This window comes from Sciurus vulgaris (genome assembly GCF_902686455.1).
Source record: "Sciurus vulgaris genome assembly, chromosome: 1".
Lineage (NCBI taxonomy): Eukaryota > Metazoa > Chordata > Mammalia > Rodentia > Sciuridae > Sciurus > Sciurus vulgaris.
Genome location: NC_136461.1, coordinates 113835477 through 113859130, shown reverse-complemented (window position 1 = coordinate 113859130; position 23654 = coordinate 113835477). Strand labels below are relative to the sequence as shown.

The 23654-nt window shown below is 43.0% G+C and overlaps 1 protein-coding gene and 1 pseudogene across 2 annotated transcripts in view; both read right to left on the bottom strand.

Moving 5' to 3' along the window:
- Positions 1 to 1518: 1518 nt before the first annotated feature.
- LOC306646816 lies at positions 1519 to 3000 on the bottom strand (annotated as a pseudogene). The gene is made up of 2 exons (XR_013766969.1): positions 2894 to 3000; positions 1519 to 2085 (listed from the first exon to the last, which is right to left on the bottom strand). The product of XR_013766969.1 is annotated as an uncharacterized misc_RNA (transcript).
- Positions 3001 to 5766: 2766 nt separating this feature from the next.
- LOC306665039 (uncharacterized protein) overlaps positions 5767 to 23654 on the bottom strand; it is a 29412-nt gene continuing 11524 nt past the window's right edge. Inside the window, exons 3-6 of the mRNA XM_079146265.1 lie at positions 16728 to 16816; positions 14135 to 14341; positions 6919 to 7008; positions 5767 to 6488 (exon numbers count right to left, since the gene is read on the bottom strand). Of these exons, the coding sequence (XP_079002391.1) occupies positions 6063 to 6488; positions 6919 to 7008; positions 14135 to 14341; positions 16728 to 16816 (812 nt within the window). The 3' untranslated portion in view covers positions 5767 to 6062. The remainder of the gene's footprint in view (positions 6489 to 6918; positions 7009 to 14134; positions 14342 to 16727; positions 16817 to 23654) is intronic.

Genomic DNA, 23654 nt, shown 5'->3' with positions numbered 1-23654 from the left:
TAAAAATAAATGGAGGAGGAGGAGGAGGAGGCGGAGGAGGAGGAGGAAGAGGAGAGAGAACGAGAACGTGGACTTCGGTGTCAGCAATTCAAGTCTCATCTCCATCACTCACCATCATGAGGATCTTGGTTGCTCACTACCTGTACAATCTTATGTCAAATCACCGAAACCCTCTGAACCCCACTTTACTTACATATAAAAGTAGAAAAATTAATGTCAGGTTTTTTCCAGGTAATTGTAAGGAGTAAGTGGGATAATAAATGTGCCTGGAAAAAAGTTAGTCCTCAATAAGTGGTAACTATTTTACTACTATTATTAACACCATTGCTATCTCACCCCTTCTAAACCAAAGGGACACAACACAGAGGACTTTTCCTGAAATATTTTCTCTTCCAGAAAATGAATGATAAAAATTGATGCCCATGGGGCGGGTTTTTGTCCTGCTCAGCTGCTCAGGAAGCCTCCCCCGACCCCATATCCCATGCACATGAGCACATATACATACACATACACACGCGCACACACCCTATCACTGCCACACTGCCATCTCTGGAGAATGAGATCCTACATTTCTGAGCACAACATGTTGCACTCCACAGGGTTCCAGAAACCTGTGGCTTTTGGCTGCACCAATGAGACCTGAAGAAGACAGTTCCCAGTGTCCTGTACAGCTTGGAAAAACATCCCAGAAAGCAAGGGCTAATGATCTTCCATGTGAAGAAAAAGGAGGAGGAGGAGGAGGAGGAACAGCAGGCAGAGAGGAAGGGAGAAAGGGAAAAGGAAGAAGAAGGAGGAGGAAGACAAGAAAAGGAGGAAGAAGAGCAAGAGGAAGTGGGGAGGAAGACTGAGGGGGGGGGAGAGGAGGAGGGAAAAGAGAGAGATGCTGGCCTCATTCCAAAACCCCCAAAAGTTATCCATCCTAACCTTAGTTACAGAACTGCCTATCCCTGGTGGAGGGTGAGCACCTCGGCGTCAAGGCTCTGCAAGATTTTGGGGACCAAGCAGAAAGAGCAGTTAGAACAAGCTATGGAATCAATCCCAGTTTTCTCCATCAGGCATGGTTACTAAGTGACTTTGAGCAAATGACTTAACCTCAGTTTCTCTTCTGTAAAATGTGTATAACAGCACCCACTTCTGTGAGTCATTAGGAGAATTAAATGATGCTTGCCCGGCCACATCTTTAGAATACCTAGAACGATCCATATGTGATCGCTGCTACAGTAATTGGCTAACCAGAATTAGTAACCAGAAAGTCACATTCCTGTTGGGGCAATGAATCGTAGTATATTTTTCCCTGTGAAAGGTAGTGAATGAGGCAATAGAATAAGATTAATAAACACACGAATGAAGAAATAAATAGGAATAGGTCTTCTCAGGAGGTAGAAGCTTTATTATGATGTCTTCAAAGGTCAATTAATTCAGTAGGCACCTGCTGTGAGCAAGCAAGCCCCTGCAGAAAGTAGGGTCCGGTATCCCCTCCAAGGCTCTTGATCCCCAGAGAGGAATATCACTTCGGGGTTAAGGGAATTCCGTGGAGCTGAGAACAGAGTGGGCTTCTCAACATCAAAGTGCAATTCGCTTTGGGAGGGGCCAAACTCCGAGGCCCAGCCCTCGCGGGAGCTGTTTTTATTACGGGGAGCAGAAGGGTGGGGAGCAGCAGGCGTCGGGGCCGCTCTCGGCTCGGCGAGTCGCTCTGGTGCAGCTGTTCTGACCGCGGGCTGTTTCAGCAGCCGCCGGAGCAGCAGCCGGAGCTCTGGTTGTTGCTGGAGCACTGAGATCTCTGGCTGCCTCCCCCCACAGCAGCAGCAGCCGCCTCCGCGCTGCCGGCGGCGCCTCCTTGGAAAGCAGCAGCAGCCGGTGGAGCTGGAGCCACAGCATCCCGAGTCGCCGCCGCAGCCGCCTCCGCAGCAGCCCCCGCTGGAGCTGGAGCCGCAGCAGCCTCCGCCGCAGCAAGAGGAGGAGGAGGAGGGCGCCGGGGCGGGCGCCGGAGGGGGGCAAGGAGTCGGGCCCTGGGAAGACCCCTTGGAAAAGCCTTTGGCGGAAGAGGCGTACTGCTGAGACATCTCGGAGCTCCTCACCGAGAACCTAGGAAAAAGACATCTATTCATACAGGAACAGACCTTTTTTTCCATCAATGAAACAAAGGGCTTTTGAGATTTGGCTTTGGGAACAAGACTACCAGGCCCAATATGGTGGAGGGGCGTGGGGTGGGGCACCAACAAAGACTGGGAGCAAAAAAGCCCAAACCAAGTATTTCCAAGTGAGTTAAACATTTCCAATGAATTACACACGGATAGAGCAGGAAGTAGCCTATGAAAGAATCAGTAGTTTTCCAGTTTCTCTGACTAGAGTAAGGACCACCCCAAATGGAAAATAAAGAAGATATTTTGGCAATTTATCTATATAATCCAGTCCAAAACCTTCTCTTGACTCTTCTTCACTATCCAATTTTACTTTGACCCCAGATGTTCAAGTAATAGCCTCATAGTTATTAGCATTGTATAAACATCTCATGGGCTAGAAAATTCTTAGATGGCACATGTGTTCCTGCCTCCTAGGGTTAAAATATCCAGGGACACAGAAGCAAGTCGTGGTCATTCTTTCTTTGCTGTGTTTCTCATCCCCTGCAACCATTAGGAAAAAAAACAAATCACGCAGAGAATAGGAACAGTTCTGTCCAGAGAGCAAAAAGACCTAGGTTCTAACCATAGCTCTTCCATAGACTTTCTGGATAACCTAGCAAAAGTCACCCCCCTGCCTGGTCTTCATGTCTTCATTAGCACCATGAGAGCTTGGCTCACTTGAAGCTTAGGGTACTGTTCAGGGCTCCTTCTATATCTTCCTTCTGGCTATGTTCTCCCACTCTTCCCCCAGACCCTGCTTGGAAACTTACCAGACCCTGGTTCCACTGGAAGACTCAGTTCTTCAACTGGAACGTGCCACCTGCTAGGCAGTGAACTAAGCACTGTACAGCCAGAGAACCTTTTATAATATTCCAACTAAGCACAGGTTCTTGGGAGGGGCCCATTTCCCAACAGATGTGCTCAGCTGACACTCACATCCCAGAGACATTCATCACTCAGGTAGCACTGTAGGTGGTGCACGTGGGCATCCAAGTCACTTCACAGAGGTGCCAGGATTCCTGTGGCATGTTTACTTTCCAAACAGCACACTGTTCATAGCTGGGAGGGCTGTGTGTGTGCTAAGAGAAGGCACAGGGCTCAAGTGAGGAGAGGTCTGGAGACCCTTCTGTTCTCTTCTACAAAGCACATGTGTGCATGTGGACATGGTTCCACTAGCCCGCACGTCCATCCCTGTGCAGTCTCCTACTTGGTAGTTGGTAGTTTACTTGTTATCTTGATTCACATCTCTCTGCTCTCTGCTCTTGGTCACTGAGGACTGCGGGCTGTGTGATAAACTTACTAGGTTTCATGCAGATACTTCTAGATGTTGAGAGAAGAATCTGATGGTGATGAGAATTCCAGTAGTGATTTCTCTGTCACTGGAGACAGGAAGAAAATCCTAAGCAAAGTTAAGAGACATCAAGATCAAAAAATTTGTGAATGTAGTCAGGTTACCATGTCCCCACAATACAGTCCTGGTGGGTCTAGGAAGAAAATGTGTGGAGGTCGATGGTCCAAATGCAAAATGGCAGGCCAGCCTGGCGACCTTCTGCTGTCTCCCCGACCCCAACCCCACCCCCATCTCCCTTGGAAGACAGGGTCTCCCTGAAGCCACTGTCCAATAGGAAAGAAAAGGAAAACATAAGGAGAGGGAAGGGAGGAAGGGAAGGAACCAGGGAGAGAAAAAAGGAAAGAAGGAAGAAAGGACAAAGAAAGGAAGATGGCAGGGGAGGAGGGACGGGGAAGCAAGGAATGAGAGAGAAAATGCTTTCCAAAGGCCCAAAGTGTGGATGATAACTGTTACTTTTAATATAACTAAATTTTATTTATTTAGTTAGTTAGTTAGTTAGTTAGGTTCTGGTACTGGGGATCGAACCCAGGGGCGCTCTACCACTGACCTACATCCCCAGCCCTTTTTATTTTCTTATTTTGAGACAGGCTTTCAATAGGCAAAAACTATCTTTTAAGAATTAGAGGAGGCTTTAGACATCAATTGCCTCAAAATTTCTCCTTAAGCAGCACAACTGCCTGGCCATAACCATGAATGCAAGCAACAAGAGAAGTCCCAGAATTCAAGGGTTAATGGTGAGAGATAAGCTGGGGGATAAGGGAGCTGGGAGTGGCATGAGGAAAGGTAAGTCACGAAGAGATGAGTTTCAGTTAACGTGGCTTTGAAGCCTGATTAACAGGTTACCTGTACCTAGAGCATCTCCTGGCAAGTATAGGTGAGATTTTTCAAGAAGTGAGGTCAATGTTAGAAAAGAGAAGGAAGTAATGAAGCAATATGAGGGATAGATACGAGGGGGTAGAGGCTCTCCTCTGGGAAATTCTGGCAAAGTTTTTTAAAAAGTGAAGAAAAAAAAAAAAAAAAAAAGAGTGGAGAAGCTGGGTGCAGTGGCACACCTGTAATTCCAGCAGCTCCGGAGGCTGAGGCAGGAGGATCGAGAAAGCTCAAAGTCAGCCTCAGCAACTTAGCGAGACCTTACGCAACTTAGTGAGACTCTCTCTGTAAATAAAATATAAAAAGAGCTGGGGATCTGGCTCATTGGTTAAGCACCGGTGGGTTCAATCCCTGGTCCCCTCCAAAAAAAGAGTGGAGAAGAAAAAGGGTTGATAGGAATTGATATGAGGAGAGATTTATTGGGCAAGTAGCTTCTCATCAGATGGACCTACTCTAACCTCAGACTAACTTAGCTTACCCATCACTGGTAAATATTATTAAAGGAGGGACCAATTGTTTATCTCATATAGAGAGGCTATTTGGAATCATCTTTTCAATCATAAGTTTGTTTTTTAAAGTATATCTTGATCTAACCAGCCCCTTTCTAAAGGAATGTTACCTGGAAACTAGTGTAGTGAGACCAGAACTTCTCTTCCCCACCCTCAGTACACACACACACACAACACACACACACACACACACACACACACACACACCCGTAGACAGTCTTGACTGAAAGGGGTATCCTTCTTGGTTCTTAGACTCAAACTCAGCATTTCAGGATCCAGGGAAAATGGGCTTAGATACATTTCCCACCTGCCTCCTAGACTCTCCCTACCCCAATTAGGGTTCATTTATTGAAGTTCAAAATGAGCAACTTTTGCCCCCTGCCATAAGAGAGAAACTTTCCCAAACTGAGACACCCAAAATCTGAAGGAAAGCTTCCCAGCATGTGACCTTTTTGAGGACCACCCACCTCCTCTCCACCAAACCATCGCTGACCCTCATCATGCATGTGAGCTTGTGTCAGGCGCCCTGGTCTCAGACATGATCCTTTCCTTCATTTTGAAAGTTCCCAAATTCAGAGCATTAAAGAGAATATTGCTTCCCAGAGGTCTAAGTAATTCGATTGGCCAATACGTGCTTCCAAATAGATAATTTTTAATTTTTAATTTTTTACAGACTGCATTTGATCATTGTACACAAATGGGGTACAATCATTTCGTTTCTATGGTTGTACACGAGGTAGATTCATACCATTCGTGTAATCATACATGTACATAGGGCATGATGTCTGTCTCATTCCACCGTTTTTTAAACCACAACCTTTCATTTCACTCCATGTAATCTAAAGTTCGATTTTATTTGCACTTAAAAGAAGGGAAAGGAGGGACAGAAGATGGCTTGATGAGGGCGGGGAGAGGTGAACAGAATGTAATCGGGAGGCAGTGACATCAGGAATAAAGATCTTTATTGTTGCAGAGAAACACAGCTTCATAGCTTAATTTCAACACTTCATCCTCCAAAGAGGGTGTGTGAGAGGGGGAAGGAAAACCAGGCCAGAGAACATCAAGACCCCACTGTGGGTGAGCATGGGCAGGATGAAGGGGAGCCTCAAAGCATTTCAGAAGTCCTTCTGTGGAGAGAGGGAGAAGAGAAGCCGCAGGCTGGGCAGGTCTTCAGTCAGTGCTGCTTCTTGGTGCTTCTCGTGGCCCAGGTTAGCAGCAACCCCCAGACTGCTGGCTGCTGCCACCACCGCTGCTGCCACAGCAGCCACTGCTACTGCTGCCACCGCTGCTGCCACAGCAGCCACTGCTGCCTCCACTGCCACCACAGCAGCCACTGCTGCCTCCACTGCTGCAGCAGCCAGAGCTCTGGTGTCGGCGTCGAAGAGATCTGCGGGGCCTGTGGTGGCTCAGGCAGCAGCCACCACCCCCAGAGCTGCAGCAGCCCCCAGAGCTGGAGCCACAGCAACCCCCAGAGCTGGAGCTGCAGCAGGAAGAGACTTGAGGGCACTTGGGGGGACATTTGGGGGGACATTTAGGGGCAGAGCACTTTTGAGGGCACTTGGGGGTGCACTGGGGAGGGGGCTGGCACTGCTGCTGGCTCTGCTGGCAGGACATCTTTGTAGGAACTGAATAAAGCTGAAAGACAATACAGAAGTTTTAAGTTCAAGTAGCCCAAAGTAACTTCCTTACATTTAGAAACTGAACTATGAATTTGCAAGATTTTCTCTATGATAATCAGATTTTTAAAACCCCGTCTTCCAACACCAATTACAAAGTACGTATGCACACACACCACACACACACACACACACACACACACGCACACACACACAAATGATTGCAACCTAGGAACTCTATACTTTCAAATGAATTCTTTGCAACTTGGAGAAAACACTAATCTCTCATGCCCTTCCCATATCTTCTATCCCTCCAGAATCCTCCCTTCCAAATCCTCCCTTCTCCTTGTCTTTCTAAGAGATTAGTCTCAACTTTCACCCATGGCCTCTTTATGCCCAAACACCAACACCAAGCAAGAGTCCATCCTGATCCCTGAGATGTTCTCTACCTGGTTCAGGCACTGGAGTAGGTCACTCAGGATGCAGGTGAACTGAGGTGCTGTCAGAAGATGCTGCCTTTTATACAGTTCAGCTCTGACCTACCTGGTATCAAATCACGCGCAGGATGCTGAAAACATCTTTCATAAGGGGCATGGGTGGCTCCCTCCTCTCCTATTCCAAGGACCCAATCCTCCCTTCATAAGCATTTGAAGTATTAACCCACAGGAGGATCTGCTGAGAGTCACAGGCTTCTAGGATGGTGATGGAGCTTTGCACATTGCACATGGCACCTGTCAATCTCACAGGCAGCTCTGCTATGCTCCCTATTTCCTGAGCTGGGTCAGTCTGATTCTAGACCTCTGGTTTGGGGGGCTGTCGGGGCAGGAGATAAGATCTGTCTTCTCTTTGAAACAGGAAAAGGAGGGGGAGATTCCCAAGGTGGAAATTAAATGGTCTTTTTAAGAACAAGAATAGTGGGATCCAAAATAAGATTCCAGTGACCTAACATGGCTTTTTTCATTCTTAGGTGGTGCCATAACCTGGATAAGAATGCTTGATGTCCTGATGATGCTATTTTAGACAGGTCTGATGCGCATGGTGTGGGTGGGTGGTTTTTCTCATTGCCTGAACTTGACACACCAAAAGAGGTCACAAACAGTCCTGATTCAGCGCTAACAATCTTTTTGAATAAGCAGAAGTCTAGGAATGGTCTCTGTGTCCACATGGGGTCCTAAAGAAGGCACTTGGGTCAAACCAAGGTGAGGGGCAGGGACTGTGTATATATATTGAGGGTGGAGCAGGAGAACTAGACGCATCTGAAAGTTTCCAGGGAAATGAAGCATCAGCTCTGATCATCTCCAAGGGAAGAGCTGGGAAAATCCTTTTGATAAGAAAGACCTCAAGTGGAGAGTTTAGGTGCAGGGGGTGGGGGCTGGGGGCTGGTGGAAGGGAAGTGCTCATAGGTTTTGAAAATCCAGAATCCAAAGCTTGTTTTCCCTATAAATAATATTCTGAGGGAAAGTTAGGTCACCAGGAAAGTGGCCAAAATTGATTTTCTGGAAAAAGGTAATTAAAATATGACATATTCACAGGGAAAAACTTCAGAGGGGGAATATCAGAAAGAGAAACATACAGCACCTGAGATCCATGCTGGATTAAATGGTCTCATTTAGATCACAGGAAGTAGTGATGTGACTCAATTATAATGCAGATTCCAAAGAGACTGTCTGAGACCAAATCCAGGTTTGCAATCTTAGGAAGGTTACTTAATTGTCACTGTAAAATGAGACTAATAACAATTCTTAGCCCACTGAAGAGGGAAATGCAGATAAGTTTTCAGAATGTTGTCTGGAACTGTGAGTTCAAAATGCTAGTTTAGAAAGAATCTGTATCAATATATCAAAATATCATATGTTACCCCATAAAAAATTCAATTTTTATGTAGCAGCTTTAAAAAATAAATTTAAATTTTAAAATCTAGGGGATTTCAAAGTAAGAAGAACCTATTCACTGTGGATTGTTTCTATGAGAAATTATATACTAAATTTCAAATTATTGATCTTTCTATTTTCAGAACAAAAACTATTTTTGTAACATTAGAAGCTAGCGCTAATGTTTTCTTACCGCCAACATTAAAGAATATTTACTTCCACTAATTGATATGATTATAAAGAAAGCACAAGTCATTTTTTTAAAGTCATTTACAATTCCATCCCAAAATTACTACTAGTATATTGCTATTTTCCTTTCTTTTTTTACTATGTATGACTTTTTAGTGATTTGTTTTTGTTGTGATTCACATAGTATATTTTCCACATCTTTGGTAATGCATTGTAGCTGTACATAATGATGGGACTTGTTACATATTTATATGTACACACAAACTAACAATATAATCTGGTCAATATCACTCCCCAGCACTTTCCCCCTCCCTCCCTACTTCCCACCCCTTGGTTTCTTTCCTCTATTCTACTAATTTCCCTTTGCTTTTCATGAGATCCACTGCCCACCTTTCTTTCTTTTTCTTCTCTCTAGCTTCCACATATGAAAGATAAACATGACCCTTGACCTTCTGGTTTGGTTTATTTCACTTAATGGTCTCAAGTTCCATCCCTCTTCCTGCAAATGGCATAATTTCATTTTTCTTTATGGCTAAATAAAACTCCATTGTGTATATATGCCACATTTTCTTTATCCATTCATCTGCTGACAGACACCTAGGATGGTTGCATAGTTTAGCTATTGTGAATTGTACTGCTCTGAACATGAGTATGCATCATGAAGGTATGCTGACTTTAATTCTTTAGGATAAATACCAAGGAGTTGTGTAGCTGGGTCATATGATGGTTCCATGCCTAGTCTCTTGAGGAGCCTCCATACTGATTTCCATGGAGGTTGTACTAATTTACAATCCCACCAACACTGTAAAAGTGTTCCTTTTCCTCCACATCCTCTACAGTATTTATTATTGTTTCACATGATCTTTATGATAGTAGCTTGATGAGATTTCATTTACTAGCTCTTCACTTAACATTTTAGTGTAAGCTTTCACATGTTATCCATTGTGGGAGCATTATTTTGGATGCAGAAGAACATTTCATGCAGGATGCAGGATCTACTGATCAGTGGTTGGAAGTGTTAGTTCTAGAGCCAGGCTCCAGGTTTGAGTACCAGCCTCCACTTATCAGCAGTGTACTTGGACAGGTTGCAAGAGCTCTCTGCCTCACTGTCCTCATCTGTGAAATGTGGAAAGAAATAGTGTGTATCTCATAGTGCTTGTTAAATGTGTTCATATGCATTCAACTCTTGGAGGACTGCCTAATACATAGCACTCAATAAATGTTAAAAATGAAACCTGATGCTGTGACACTTCTAAATTTCATCAGACAGGGTATAGAGTGGGCTTAAAGACCATCAGATGGGGAGGAAAAGAGGCTGCCTACTAGATAGATCTCTGTGTCTGAGGTTATTCATCTATTCCCCCCTGCCCTATCTCGCTAAGAAAGAAAATAAGGCTCAAAACTTCCAGAAGAAGCACCTCAATAGAAGTTATAAATCACCCATATTACTACATGTGTATTATGAACTTTAAAAGAGACAATGTCCTTCTCTTTAACTTACAATTATTTGGTTATATGGCCACCTACCTGATCACATGAGTTGGAAACCCCTATGAGAGCTAATATGGTGTTTTGTAGGCATTATATGTTCAATTTTCATTTCCTTGTTCAGTTAAATTTGCTATTCAGAAAGGAGGACAGATCTTCCAATAAATCTGGACCCAGACATTCATTAACAAATTTGGGACATTTCATGGAATGATAGAAGATATGGAAAGGACCTTGACCTTCACTCAGAGCTGGTGGTTTTCAACACGCAGTAAGGCCTGGACACTGATGCTCTCCAACAGTTCATTTGTGGTTCTAAAGCACAGTCAAAATTGAGAATCACTGATTTAGACCACACCCTTCTTTTACAGAAAAGGAAACTGAGACTCAGAGATGGAAAGAGCTTTGTCCTACCTTTGTTAATCCACCTCCTGGAGCTGGGGGCAGTACTCTTAGTAACTGGAATGCTGAACAGGAAGGGTGAGGGGTAGTGCTTTTTGCTAGTATCTCCATATCTGGAAGACAGGTTTAGATTATAATCATAGATCTATTTGTGCATTTTTGGTAAAGTACTTGTGTTTATTGTACACAAAGTTCATGTTTTATTTCACAACATCTAAGCTTTCTTGATGTCCTGAGGTCACAGTGAATCATAAAAAGTAGAGCTGGTGAATTAGCCAATTTGTAAATATCTTCTTGTTATAATTGAGAGAAAAGATGCATTATGGACATGAAATTGCTTTATCTCTGGGCAGAGTGTGTATCAAGACTTGTGGAAGCACATGAGGAAAGATGGGAGCAAATGCTAAAGGATTGACATTTCAATGTGAGCCACTAGTGTGAGCATCTTCTGGCTGTACTACAGGAATGCTTTAATTCACTGGGAACATGCATTCTTGCTAATATTTTAGTAGTAGAAATCTGGTAATGAAACAAGCTAGGTATATTCTGTTCCTTTGTCTCATTTTAAATTGAGCAATGAGAGAATGCATTTTAGTCGTAACTCTGCCAACTTGTCTATCTACAGGCCTGTTGCCATTTATGTTTTCAGTGAAATATTTGTTCCCAAGGAAGGAAGGATAAACAGATTGAGTTGGTGTAGTGTATTCTTGGTTATCAAAAATACTCATGTAACTTTGGGATTTTGAATTGGTGAATATTCATGATGTGTGGAAAAGCATGATACACCTACAATCTCAATCACACAAAGTCGGATACTGTGTATGTATACACATGACTTGGAGGGACACGTCCAGCTAAGCTGCTTGTGACTGGATGACTTTGTTCTTAACTTGTTTGTATTTTTCCTGTAATGCACATATTAACTTTTAAAAAATAAAAGCTATTTTAAAACCAAAAAAAAAAAAAAAGAAAGAAAAGTCTTGTCCTAGATCACACAGTTAAAGGCAGAGCTAGAATTCAAGTCCTGCCTCCATCACAGCATCTGTCTCTTGAATGATCATTTATTTCTTCTTGTGATTTTTTTCTAGTGAGCTTTATTTTATATACAGAGAGCCTTCTGTATTCATGAGTTCTATACCTATGGATTCAACCAACCACAGATTGAAAATACTCTGGGGAAAAAAAATGCATCTGTATTGAATATGTACAGACTTTTTCTTCTTGTAATTATTCCTTAACTAATACAGTATAACAACTGTACACATAGCACTCACATTTGCATTGTGTCAGGTATTGTAAGTAATCTAGAGATGAGTTAAAGTAGGGAAGGGGGTTCACAGGGTAAATGCAAATACAGCATTATTATAAGGGATTTGAGCATTCAAGGATTTTGGTATCCACAGGAATCCTGGAACAAATCCCCTAGGATACTGAGGACAACTATAATTTGCTTATTAAACATGGCTATTGAAGTTGGAGTGAAATAGTAATAAGTGTGTTGAATCATGGCCTGGACTGCATATCTGGGGGGAAGTCATCGTTACCTCTCCTACCCTCCATAACCAGGAATCAGGCACCTGTGTCAGAAGGGCAGTACCAGGGAGGGGCCAGCTGGCAACCTCCCCAGGGTGGCACCATCATGATGACCGCTCCATGGCTCCAAGTTCAACCGTGTGCATGCCTCTGAGCTTATCAATCTCAGGGGCACTGATTCACTGCACCTCATTCACAGAGACTGATGACATCAGTTTACAAAGAGAAGCATGAGTGATGAATGTTGGCCTGACAGGTACATTTTCCCCCTGTGGTAAAACTCCTCATAGATTTCAAGACCTGCTTGGGTGAGTGTGAGGCTGAATAGTGACCTCAGGTTTTGACAGTGGCCAAAGCTAGACATCTCCATCAGGTCATCTGAACACCTCCAACCCTGGACAGATGTGAGTGGCCTTGAACACTTTTGTACCTGGCTGCCCTTTCCCTGTGCTCTTTTATGCTGACCCTAGTCTGGGAATTCCCTGTTGGGGTGCTTTGCCTGGTACTGCTCTCATCCAACATTTAACATTCAAACGCAACTTCTTTATTTGACTAATTTTCACTACTCACTGTTCCCCTGATGAACAGTCTGGTAGATAGACTGAAGTTCATCCCCCCCCACCAAAAAAAAAAAAAAGAAAAAAAGAAAAAGAAAAAGAAAAAAAATTCACTTCCTAACCCCAAAACCTGCGAATATATTACCTTACATAGAAAAGAGATTTGTATCTGTGGTTAAATTAAGGACCTTGAGAGATGGGGAGATTTTCTTAGATTATGTCAGTGGACTCAGTGTAATTCTAAAGGTCCTTATAAACAGGAAGCAAAAAGGTCAAGGTCAGAGAGGAGACATGACAATAGAACCAAAGGTTAGAGTGAGGCATTAAGATTATAGGAAGAGGCCATAGACCAAGGAATACTAGCAATCTCTGGAAGCTGACAAAAGTAGGCAAATGAATTCTCACCTGAGCCTCCAAAAAGGAACAGAGTTCTGCCAACACCTTGAGCTTAGCCTAGTGAAGCCCATGCCAGTTCTGACCTATAGAACTGCAAGTTAATAAGCTACCAAATTATAGTAATTTTTATAGCAGCATTAACAAACTAATACACACAGTTCCAAAAATAGCTTTAAGTTTCAGAATATAGCTTGGAATTGAAGGCTTACATCTTCTGTTGGATAAGGTACTACCTGATGCCTTTCGGGTTGTCAGACTGCCTTTTGGCCAAGGGAGAACTCAGTGAAGAGATGACAGAGAAAACCCTCACAGATAAACAAAGTTTATGAATTTTATTATCCATAAAATGAGGATAATAATAGTGCCCAGCTCATAACAGGCCCATTCTGTGCGGATTCCATGATGGAGTGCCTGTAAAACCTTTAGCCTAGACCTGGCATAAAGGAAGCACTCAGTCAATGTTAATCTTTCTTATTCTTGTCATTATTACTTTTGTCTTCATCATCATCAGTGAAAACCCGCAGATGTCAGGACTGTTTCTAGGACATGCCCCAGCCCTCTTCTGCCTTACAGCTCCAGCTCCCTGTTACCTCAGAGTAGGATGGTCAACTTGTACCATATGTAGCCCATTAGAAGTGTCGGGACATTCTTGTACTTCCCAGGAAAAATAAGGGCTTCTCCCTCTTTCACCTATGGAGAGCTTTCAGCACTTATAAGGTGTTTTACATTCGTCCATTTATTTGAAGCTTTACAGCAACCCTCTTGGGTAGAACAGACACTTATTACTCCTATTATTTGAAGAGAAAAATCAATGCTGAGAGAGGCCAAACCATTGGTCTAAGATGACACAGGGAGTAAGAGATGTTGCCAGAGTTCAAACTCAGTTCTTTGGGCCCTACGTCTCCCGAATGCTCGATCTTTGAACCAAAGTGACCTTTAGCCCAGTTTCATATGCTGTCAGAGCAGAAGCACAAACACCAAGAGTCCCCAGTGGGTTATAGACTATAATGCACATAAGCAGACTATAACTATTACTCTTCCAGAAAACTACTGCAATTTGGCTTCAAATGGAGCTCTCCCCTTGCCCCAGATGAAGGAAGTGCTGAGTGGGAGAGCCTTTAGCTGTCCTGACCTCAAGCTGTAGTACTATCTTCCTTCCTGGGCACCCCCACCTCTAAGAAATGAATGTCCAAGACGTGGTCAAACAGGGACACAAGAGGATGACTCACAGCTGCTGGGGTCACCAGGTGTGTCAGACTTCCTGGAAAAGTCCCGCCTCTAGCCCCAGCCTGCTGTGGGTTGGCCCTGAGCTGCTCACTGCCAGCCAGCTGCAGTGTTATCTCCTCAATGAGGAGCATTTCCATACCTGGAGCCTGAGGCAGGGATGCCCAGGGAGGCTCCAGAGTGAGTAACCAGAGAAAGCAGAATTCCTCCTCCTGAAAAATAAATAAATATCCGGGGTGGAGAACTGAAAAGGATTAAAAATAGCCAAGGAGACTCCTGGAAGCACATGCACTGAGGCACCTTGTTTTCCCAGCTGGAAAGGACTGAAGACTGACTGGTAGCACGGGTGACCTGAAGCAGGATGCAGGGAGGGGCTGACTGTAGAGGAGCCAGATATCCCATCACACAGATGCAAGGGCACCTCCATCCAATGTGGGGAGAGGGTGTGCCACATGATTCCCTCCAGGAAGCTGGGTTGTCCCTCATGGCTATATAATGTGTCTCTATTTGCCATCATCAGAAGAATATCTTCGGGAGGGAGTATTATACTTCTCCCAGCTTCCTTTGAGGACCTACAGGAAGCCAGACCTAGGTGAGATAATGAGAAGGCCAAGATGACCAAGCCCTTGTAGCCCACTGAGAGTCAGCCCAGTGGAGGAGACGCCTTCCCAGTGATCTACAGTGGGAGAAGATGGTGATGGGCATGGACCAAAGCCTAAGTGAAATGGATTAGAAAAGTGTAAGCAAGTTACAAAAGCATAAACAATATGATGATTCCATTTATATAAGACTCTCTAAATACATCTATAGATTTATATGTAACATATAAACAAACAGAAAAAAAGTCTGCCTGGATATGTATTAAGATCATAACAGCAAGTACTTCTGGGAAGCATATATTTCCTTTGGCTTACCTACATTTTCTAATTTACTGCAATGAGGATCATTACTCAGGTGATACAATGTTTAAATTAGAACAGAAATTTACTAAGCAGACTGAAAGGATCACAGAAAATTCCACAAAAATGACTTTTGCTTTTATTCAAATTTTTTTAATGTTTTGAGTTTCTGCTAGTGTTGTGCCTGGACCACTGGGTAGGTTTCGTGCCCAAGCCTCGAACCACCCCCAAAGAGACCAAGGGAAACCAAGCCATAGGCAACCACAGAAAGAGCCAGTTTATTCAAGCAGCTGCTCAGGCACTCGACACAGATCAGCTTAGTAGTCAATGCAGAGTACCCCGAGCACAAATTTACAAGCTGTTTTATACACGTCAGACAAAGGGACTCCGTTTCTCTTTTACAATCGGAGGGTTTATGTACTTGTTTGCATATCAGGACATAAAAGCTTCAGCTGCAAAGTTTTAGTCCCCATAGTAACCACTGGTCTATAGGAGGTCAGCTTGATCAGTCAGGAGGATCCCCCGTTATCCCTAGCAACAGCCTAAATCAACTGCCAAGGACATCCTGTTATCTAGGTAGGCTGATTTCAGCTCATCCGCAGCTTTTCATTTTCAACCCCTTTTTAGCATCAGCAGCTCTGGCAACTTTGTGAGTCAACTCGTTGGGGCCTCACACCAGCACCAGGCTCCATGCTGGGCACTACAAGCAGGAATCCATGCTTGTGGTCCCACTACTCCTGAGGCTCCAGTGCCCATCTGTCTACAACTAGAAGGCCTCCTCCTGCCTACGTGGCCTTCCCTGGCAGACTTCCCTGACTCGGATCAGGAACTATGTTTTTTCCTCCTATTGAATGTACACCATATGGAGCTGGGGAAACACCAGATATCCTGGGAACTGCTAAACAGAGCCAAGTGGAGGGAAGGAGGCATCAAGACCCACCCAAGAGTCAGTCTTGGTGCCAGAGGACTGAGGTGCCTCGTGGTTCCCAGTCCTGGGTTCCAGCTAGGAATCCAAGATGTTGAGCCTCACTCTTCTTTGTGCCTATCACCACCAAAGGGTTGCCTCAAGTCTTGGCTCACATGTGGAAGGGACTCGGTGTTTATGGAATTGAAATGACCCCTCCAGAAGCAGGGGAATACAAATTCCCTTGCCCAAAACAAACCACCTTGCCCCTTGAGATCTCAGAGCCCAATTGGTTGTAGTCATGCCTCAGGGCCTCAAGACATTTATCTTTGCACACCTGAGGCCTGGCTTGGACTGGGCACCACAGAAGGCATGGTTAAAGGGAAGGAAGAGAGTGGGAGCCAGAAAGAGGGCAAGAAGGAGAGAAAGAAGGAAGGGAAAAGAAGAAGAAGAGAAGAAAAGAACAGAGAAGGGAAATGAGCAACAAAGGTAGTTCTCTTCCCCTCTACATGTCTTCTTCTTCAAGTAGAGATTCTGTTGATAATAATTTTTTAAAAGAGACCGAAAGTGAATCTCTACTTGTAACACAGGAAAGTCACCCATAGATCCTAGCAACCAGGACTTATGGTTGGGGCTGCTCTTTCCTCTGCTCTCTCCTCCTTCAATGCTGGATTCCACCCACCATGCCCGCCCCAGCTCAGGACTGAACCTGCCCTCTGTGTGGGGCTCCCCCGAGCATGCTCAGTCATGCTCCTGCCTCTGGCGGACACGTGAAGTATGATTGAGTCACTTTACAGGCGTCTGAGCAATTTCAAAGATGCCTGAAGTCTTTAGGTTAATGATGAAATGTCCAGGAATTTCCTGCTGCCTTTGTGCCAGTTTTTCTGCCAAAATCCAAAAAAGCCATCTGAGAATAGAACTGTCTCCGCCCCAGGATTGCAGCTTGCTCCATCCAAAGTATTGTCTTAAACCTTCTTCCTATCCTCTATACTACTTCTCTGCTCTCTTCTCTGCCTCAATAGCCACAGGTCCTCAAGATTCTCTAAAGATTCCTCCATCATAAGGACTTCCCTTCCCTTTGATGCGAAGGACCTCTCCCTCCTCCCAAGTCCCTGTCCTTTACCCTACCCTTGTTCCTCAGTTTATAGCAATCCATGCACACAGAAGCCTCCCACAAGCCTTCTCTATTCACTCAGTAAATAACCCCAAGACCCATCTTCTTCCTATTCCTTAACTCCACATCTAAGGATGTACCCAGATTTCCTCTCCTAGCCCCACTCCTCCTTTCCTCATATCTTTCCTATCTCTCTTTCTAAAAGGTGAGCCTGAGCCTATTTAAAACTTTCAATGGCTCCCCCACTATCCAGAAAGAAAAGTTCCTCCAAATGATACCCAGATTCTTATTAACTTGACATCTTCCACCTCCCCGGACTTAGTTCTCTGCACCATATGGACACTATGGCCACATCAAGTTATTTTCATCCCCAAGTGCACCTAGACACACCCTCTGCGTAGAACACCCTTCCCCCTCCACTCCTACATGATCCTTGGGATCCTGCCAAGGACTGTCCTCTGGAAAACCTGCCCAGACAGAACACAGAGATGGCTCCTGTGATGGAGTACCTCTCTGGCACGGTACCTGTCCTGCTCTGTGATAACCAACCACCTCCCCTGATGTTTTCTGGGCCTCCACATATTAGGGATGGACTGCTCCTGCAAGACCCTGAGGGATATCACAGAGTCTGCATATTATCGACACTCAGTGGAGGCTATTTCTCTGCAGAGAGCTTCTTGGGAACAGGTGCCTTAAGTTATTCATCATGTGTATCCTCAAGGCCAAGCATAGAGCTCATAGCATTTAGTAAATTTTTGTTGTGTGAAGAAAAGAATTAAAGAGGGAGAGCTTGCCATTGTCATAGAGGGAGGAGGCCCACGGAGACAGCCCAGTCACTGCACACACAGGTTCTGACCTTGACTCAGCCTGATTCGGTTGAATCTGTGACTGAAATCACTTCTCCTTGGCATGGTGCCTTGGTCTCCCTGGATGCTAGGCAAACACTGCAAGTTCAGATATTTTATTAGATAAATTGACCTCAGGTCCTGCCTGAGCTGTTCTTAGACTCCGTAGGTCATCTGGAGTCTGTCAGAGTTCTGGCCCACCCCCCTCCTCATCCTGAGGATGAAACTGTCTCCAGAAGTCAGATTAGCACCCAGAGCTCTAGCCACTAAGCCCATGTCCTTTCCACGGTCACTATCTTAACTGCCTATCTTAACTGCCTCCCTCACCAGAACTGAGGGAACCTGAGGAATATAAACAGGAGGACCAGGTCCCACAGTTCCTAACAGAGTGTCCACTCAACTTCTATTGCCCAGTTGAGTGCTGGGAACCCAGCGGACTCTAGGAAGTTCTCAGGGTAGGGGGAGGGAAAGTGACTCCAATTTCCACCACTGACTCCCCTACTCCAAGCAACTATCTGAGGGGAGCAAGGAATGGGCCTCTGGTTTGAAAGGATTAGTTACTGCCCTCCTGAAGAGGTTACTCTGAGGACTCCCTTTGATTGAGGCTAGTTTTCTGAACCTCTGTCAATTTCTGAAAGATACTGGAACATTGCTGATGCTCACAGGTTTTCTGATATAGAAAGAGAGCTTGGACTCCAGGCCAAACTCTTCATGTTCCAGGGAGAGTTGAACTCTTTAGATTTCTAGTTCATTAGTAAATCCCTAGGACCCAGAATATGCTTAAAGCATAGTATATGCTCTTTAAATATCTGTGGGAAGAAGGAAGAGATAGGGAAGGAAGGAAGAGAGAGAGGAAGGGAGGAAGTTGAGCCATGTGCAACTATTTGAACTAATTGCCATTGAGCTAACCACAGGAGAAGGGTGAGTATCTATGAGCATCTGAACAGCCCACAAAAGAGGCAAAAACCCACGTCCCAGAGTAGCAGCCATCCTCCACCAAACCCAAGACTCTTAGACACAAATAATTATTTATCTGACTAGAAAACCCCTCAGGTCCAAAAGTTTTACAGTCCATGGGCATCCTTCCACACATAGCAGGTACCCTCAAACATTTTGCTGTTATGTCTTTCTAGCTCTATTCCTGGAACTTTCCATACACATCTCTCCCCACCACTTATCCCTAATGTGGTTGAAGGACCTTGTCTCAAGAGCACTAGGCTCACAATATTTGGGCCTCAGTTACTGAGGTACATGTTTCTTACTGTGAACAAGGGAATAGGGGGACGGGCTGAATTCTATTAGAAGCATAAATGACACAAGATCCAGTGGTAAGCCATTCATATCTTTAATGTAGAAGAAGAATGAGTTGAGCAGAATACATATAGTGAAATAAAATTAAATATGATACAGGGAAATCTGCCCTTGAGCATCAACTCTGCCATACTAAACCTGCAACCTTGGACATGTCACATTGTTTCTCTGAACCTAAATTATTTTCATCTCTAAAATAGAGGCTAATAACACGCTTCCCTAAAGTATAAAGCGAGGATTAAATTACATAGTTTGTGCTGTCAACAATCAATCAGCAGTGGTGTTGAGCAACTCCTATATACCAACAATAGTGCCAAGTAGGCCAAGAAACTGCAAGATGAACAGGATGTGGTCTCTTGTCCTCAAGAAGCTTAGCCTCTACCAGTCGTATGGGAGATCTGCCACATTTAACAACAGAATGAGAATCAAGAGTTGGCCCCAGAGTTTGGCTTTCTTTTGAGATTCATTTATGTTCAGTGCTAGTGGTCCCTCCACAGCAATCCTCGGGGCACACTTGCCCCTACATAGAGCAGAAATCTTTCATTTCCTTTAGCACAACTGAGACTGTCTAGATCTTTCAAAGCATCAACTACTGGTTCTGGAAGTGTTTTTTATTAGCAAACTTTAAATTCTGTTTACAGTAATCCTTTCAAGTATTAGATAAACTATAACAAATACCTTTTAATGATATGCAAGCTTACAAGAAAGAAAAATAAATAAATTTTGTGTTCCATAAAGGAAAGGAGAACTGAAAACCAAGCCAAAATAGGAAGCTCGTAAGTTGATATGTCAGCTGCCCGAGGGTCATTTTCTAGGAGTTTGTGTTGTGGAGTTTGGTTATTGACGCATAGTGAGATCACCAGAAACTGAAGTAGTAAAAATGTTTATTTGGGAAAAGAGAGAAAAGGAAAAAAAACAGACTGACATGTCAGGACCACTACTCCAAGTGGGACAGTAGTGGGGAGTGACTTCAGCAAGCTGGTTTTTAAAGTGAAAATAAAAAAAAAAAAAAAATCCTGGCAGGCTTACAATAGGGGCCTTTTTCCTTTTTTTCCAAGGAGTGCAAGCAGCCAGCTCCAGCTCATCTATTTCAGGCTGCACCTGGGGCTAGCAGGGCGAGCTAGGCAGTGGGGAGCCAGACTACCCACGTCTGAAACCAGCAGCTTCTGGGGCCTCCGAAGGGGTGGGTTGCTTCACAAAAATGGTCAAAATGTTCTTAACTCATGGCCACATTATTTTATCTCAAGTACTGTCCTTGTATTTACCACAGTCAGCACAACTCAATGATTTTATTTGCACCCATTTTGGTTTGGTCAATCTTAACTAGATATATTTGTTCTATATCAGAGGGTCTCCACCTTTTTCTTTTTATAAGGGGGTCTCTACTGTTTCACATTTGGGGTCTAAGATCATGAGAAGGAAATAAGTTTGGGAGTAATAAAAGAGACTTTCTCCCTGATAAAGATTACCAGAGAAAGAATGCCACAAGACATGCCAAAGAAAAATACCAAACAAGTCGTGTCTTATCTTGGGTTTATGAAGAGTAGAAAGAATAAGCCCTTAAAGTTTATAACCATGACCAGCACCTCACGTTGTTTGCCACTCTCCAGAGGATCCGTACATGTGGTTTGAGAATCCCCAAGCTCAGTAATTAACATAAAAATTGTTCTCAGGCAAGTGACAGATTACCTGGGAAAACCTGACAGAAACAAATCCAGAATTAATCTAGAGGGACTTGTCTCCAACATAAGCCCCATAGGATACCCACAAATGAAGTCTCACTGACATGGATTTTTTTGTTTGTTTTTTATAATTTTGGATAAAGAGTTCATCTTCACAGAGTCGATAAATACTATAAACAATAGGATTCGACTACCAGAAAATTTCAGATTAAAGAACTACCAGATAAATATTATAAAAATATTTTCATTATATGTAATAGACTTTGAATGATCATGCTGTACACATGTAAGTTCATCATTGTAACAATGTTCTCTGGTGGAGAACATTGACAATTGTGCACAGGTGAGAACAGAGAGTATTCGGGAAATTTTTGTGCCCTCCTCTCAATTTTGTTGAACTTAAAACTGCTCTAAAAGAAATAGAGCACTGGGCTAGGGTTGTGGCTCAATGGTAGAGCACTCCCCTAGCATGTGTGAGGCACTGGGTTCAATTCTCAGCACTGCATATAAATAAATAAATAAAATAAAGGTACATCAACAACTAAAAATTTTTTTAAAATAAATAGAGCACTATTATGTATAAATATAATGTACTAATAAAATAGTAAAAATAAAAATCATTTAAGTATGCTTAAAATGATTAAAAACAGTACATAAGAATTTAACATGAAAATATAGACACACTTATGAAGAAAGACAAGAAAATCAAGTAGAACTACAGGAAATTAAAAAATATATTCATTGGTATTTTTAAAAAATCAATGAATGGTGTAGATGAAGGTTAGATTTTGTTTAAAAAAAAAAAAGTAGGTGAATAAGGTAAGATTTTCAAAGGTAAAATTTTTTCTCACATAAGCCATACAGCATTGACATTTAGGCTCCACAGCCTCTGGGACTGATTCTTCTTCTGTCTTTCTGTTGCAACTCCTATTTGGTGACACTTGTTCCTTTGGTTCAATATGCAGTTCCAGTCACTGAGACACATCCCAAGTGACAAGAAGGACAAATGAATGAAGGAGGAAAAGGACAAAGGGTCTGGGTCTAACCTTTGAAAAAAATGTCTTACAGAAGCTTCCATTTGCATATTTTTGCCCATAATCAAGACACATGACCACATTCAGCTGTAAGGGAAGCCAAGATAATTATTTTGAGCAGCCACAGATTCGACTAAAAATTTAGGAGTCTTATTAATGCAGAAGGAAAGGGACACAAATATGTAAATAAATTAACAGTTAAGTAGCAAACAGTACATTAAAAGAGTTGAAAAGAAGTCAGACACAGCATACACCTATAATCCCAGGGACTCTGGAGGCCAAATCAGAAGGATCACAAGTTTAAGGACAGCCTCAGCAACTTAAGAATACTCTGCCTCAAAATAAAAAGAATAAAATAATGTTCTTAAAAAGAACTGGGGATTGTAGATCAGCAGTAAAGTACACCTGAGTCCAATCCCCAGTACAAAAAATAAATACATAAAAATAAAAAAAAAGAGCTGAAATGAGAATTCATGAACTAGAAGATACACAGTCAGAGATGAGGATGTAACTCAGTGATAGAGTGCTTGCCTAATATATATGAGGCCCTGGGTTCTATCCCCAGTGCTAGGGGGAAAGAAGGAAGGAAGGAAAGGAAGCAAAGGGAAAGGAAGGGGAGGGGAGAGAAGGGGAGGGGAGGGAGAGGAGACAAGACACAGTAATCCCTTGCAATGCATGGGAGATTGGTTCCAGGATCCCCAGGATATTCTATCCAAGAATGCTTAAATCTCTTATATAAAATGGCATAGTATTTGCATATAACCTACATACATACTTTAAATCATCTCTAGGTTACTTATAACACTTAATACAATATAAATGCATACTAAATAGTTGTTCTGTGTTATTTAGAGAATAATAATAACAAAAAGTTCTGTGTATTTTCAGTACAGACGCAATTTTTAAAAAATATTTTCAATACATGGTTGATTGAATTCACGAATGAATCCACAGAAGACTGACTGTAAGGTGAAATGATTTAATATGCAGTGATTTCTGGAATACAGAATGCAAAAGTTCTACATACAGCTAATGAGAGTTCTAAAAAGAAGCATAAGAAAGAATGAGTGAGAGGCATTATTTGAAGAGATATTGGCTCTAAATTTTCAAAAATGAATGAAAGCCCTGAATTATCAGAACCACAAATCTTTTTTTTTTTTATTGTAAACAAATGGGATACATGTTGTTTCTCTGTTTGTACATGGAGTAAAGGCATACCATTTGTGTAATCATAAATTTACATAGGGCAATGTTGTTTGATTCATTCTGTTATTTTTTCCCTTCCCCCCCCCCCCCACCCCTCTTTTCCCTCTATACAGTCCTTCCTTCCTCCATTCTTGCCCCCCTCCCACCACCCATTATGTGTCATCATCCGCTTATCAGTGAGATTATTCGTCCTTTGGTTTTTTGAGATTGGCTTATCTCACTTAGCATGATATTCTCCAATTTCATCCATTTGCCTGCAAATGCCATAATTTTATCATTCTTTATGGATGAATAATATTCCATTGTGTATATATATATATACCACAGTTTCTTTATCCATTCATCAACTGAAGGACATCTAGATTGGTTCCACAATCTGGCTATTGTGAATTGAGCAGCTATGAACATTGATATGGCTGTATCTCTGTAGTATGCTGCTTTTAAGTCCTTTGGGTATAGGCCAAGGAGTGGGATAGCTGGGTCAAATGGTGAGAACCACAAATCTTAAGGGAATATTGTAAAAAGTGCCA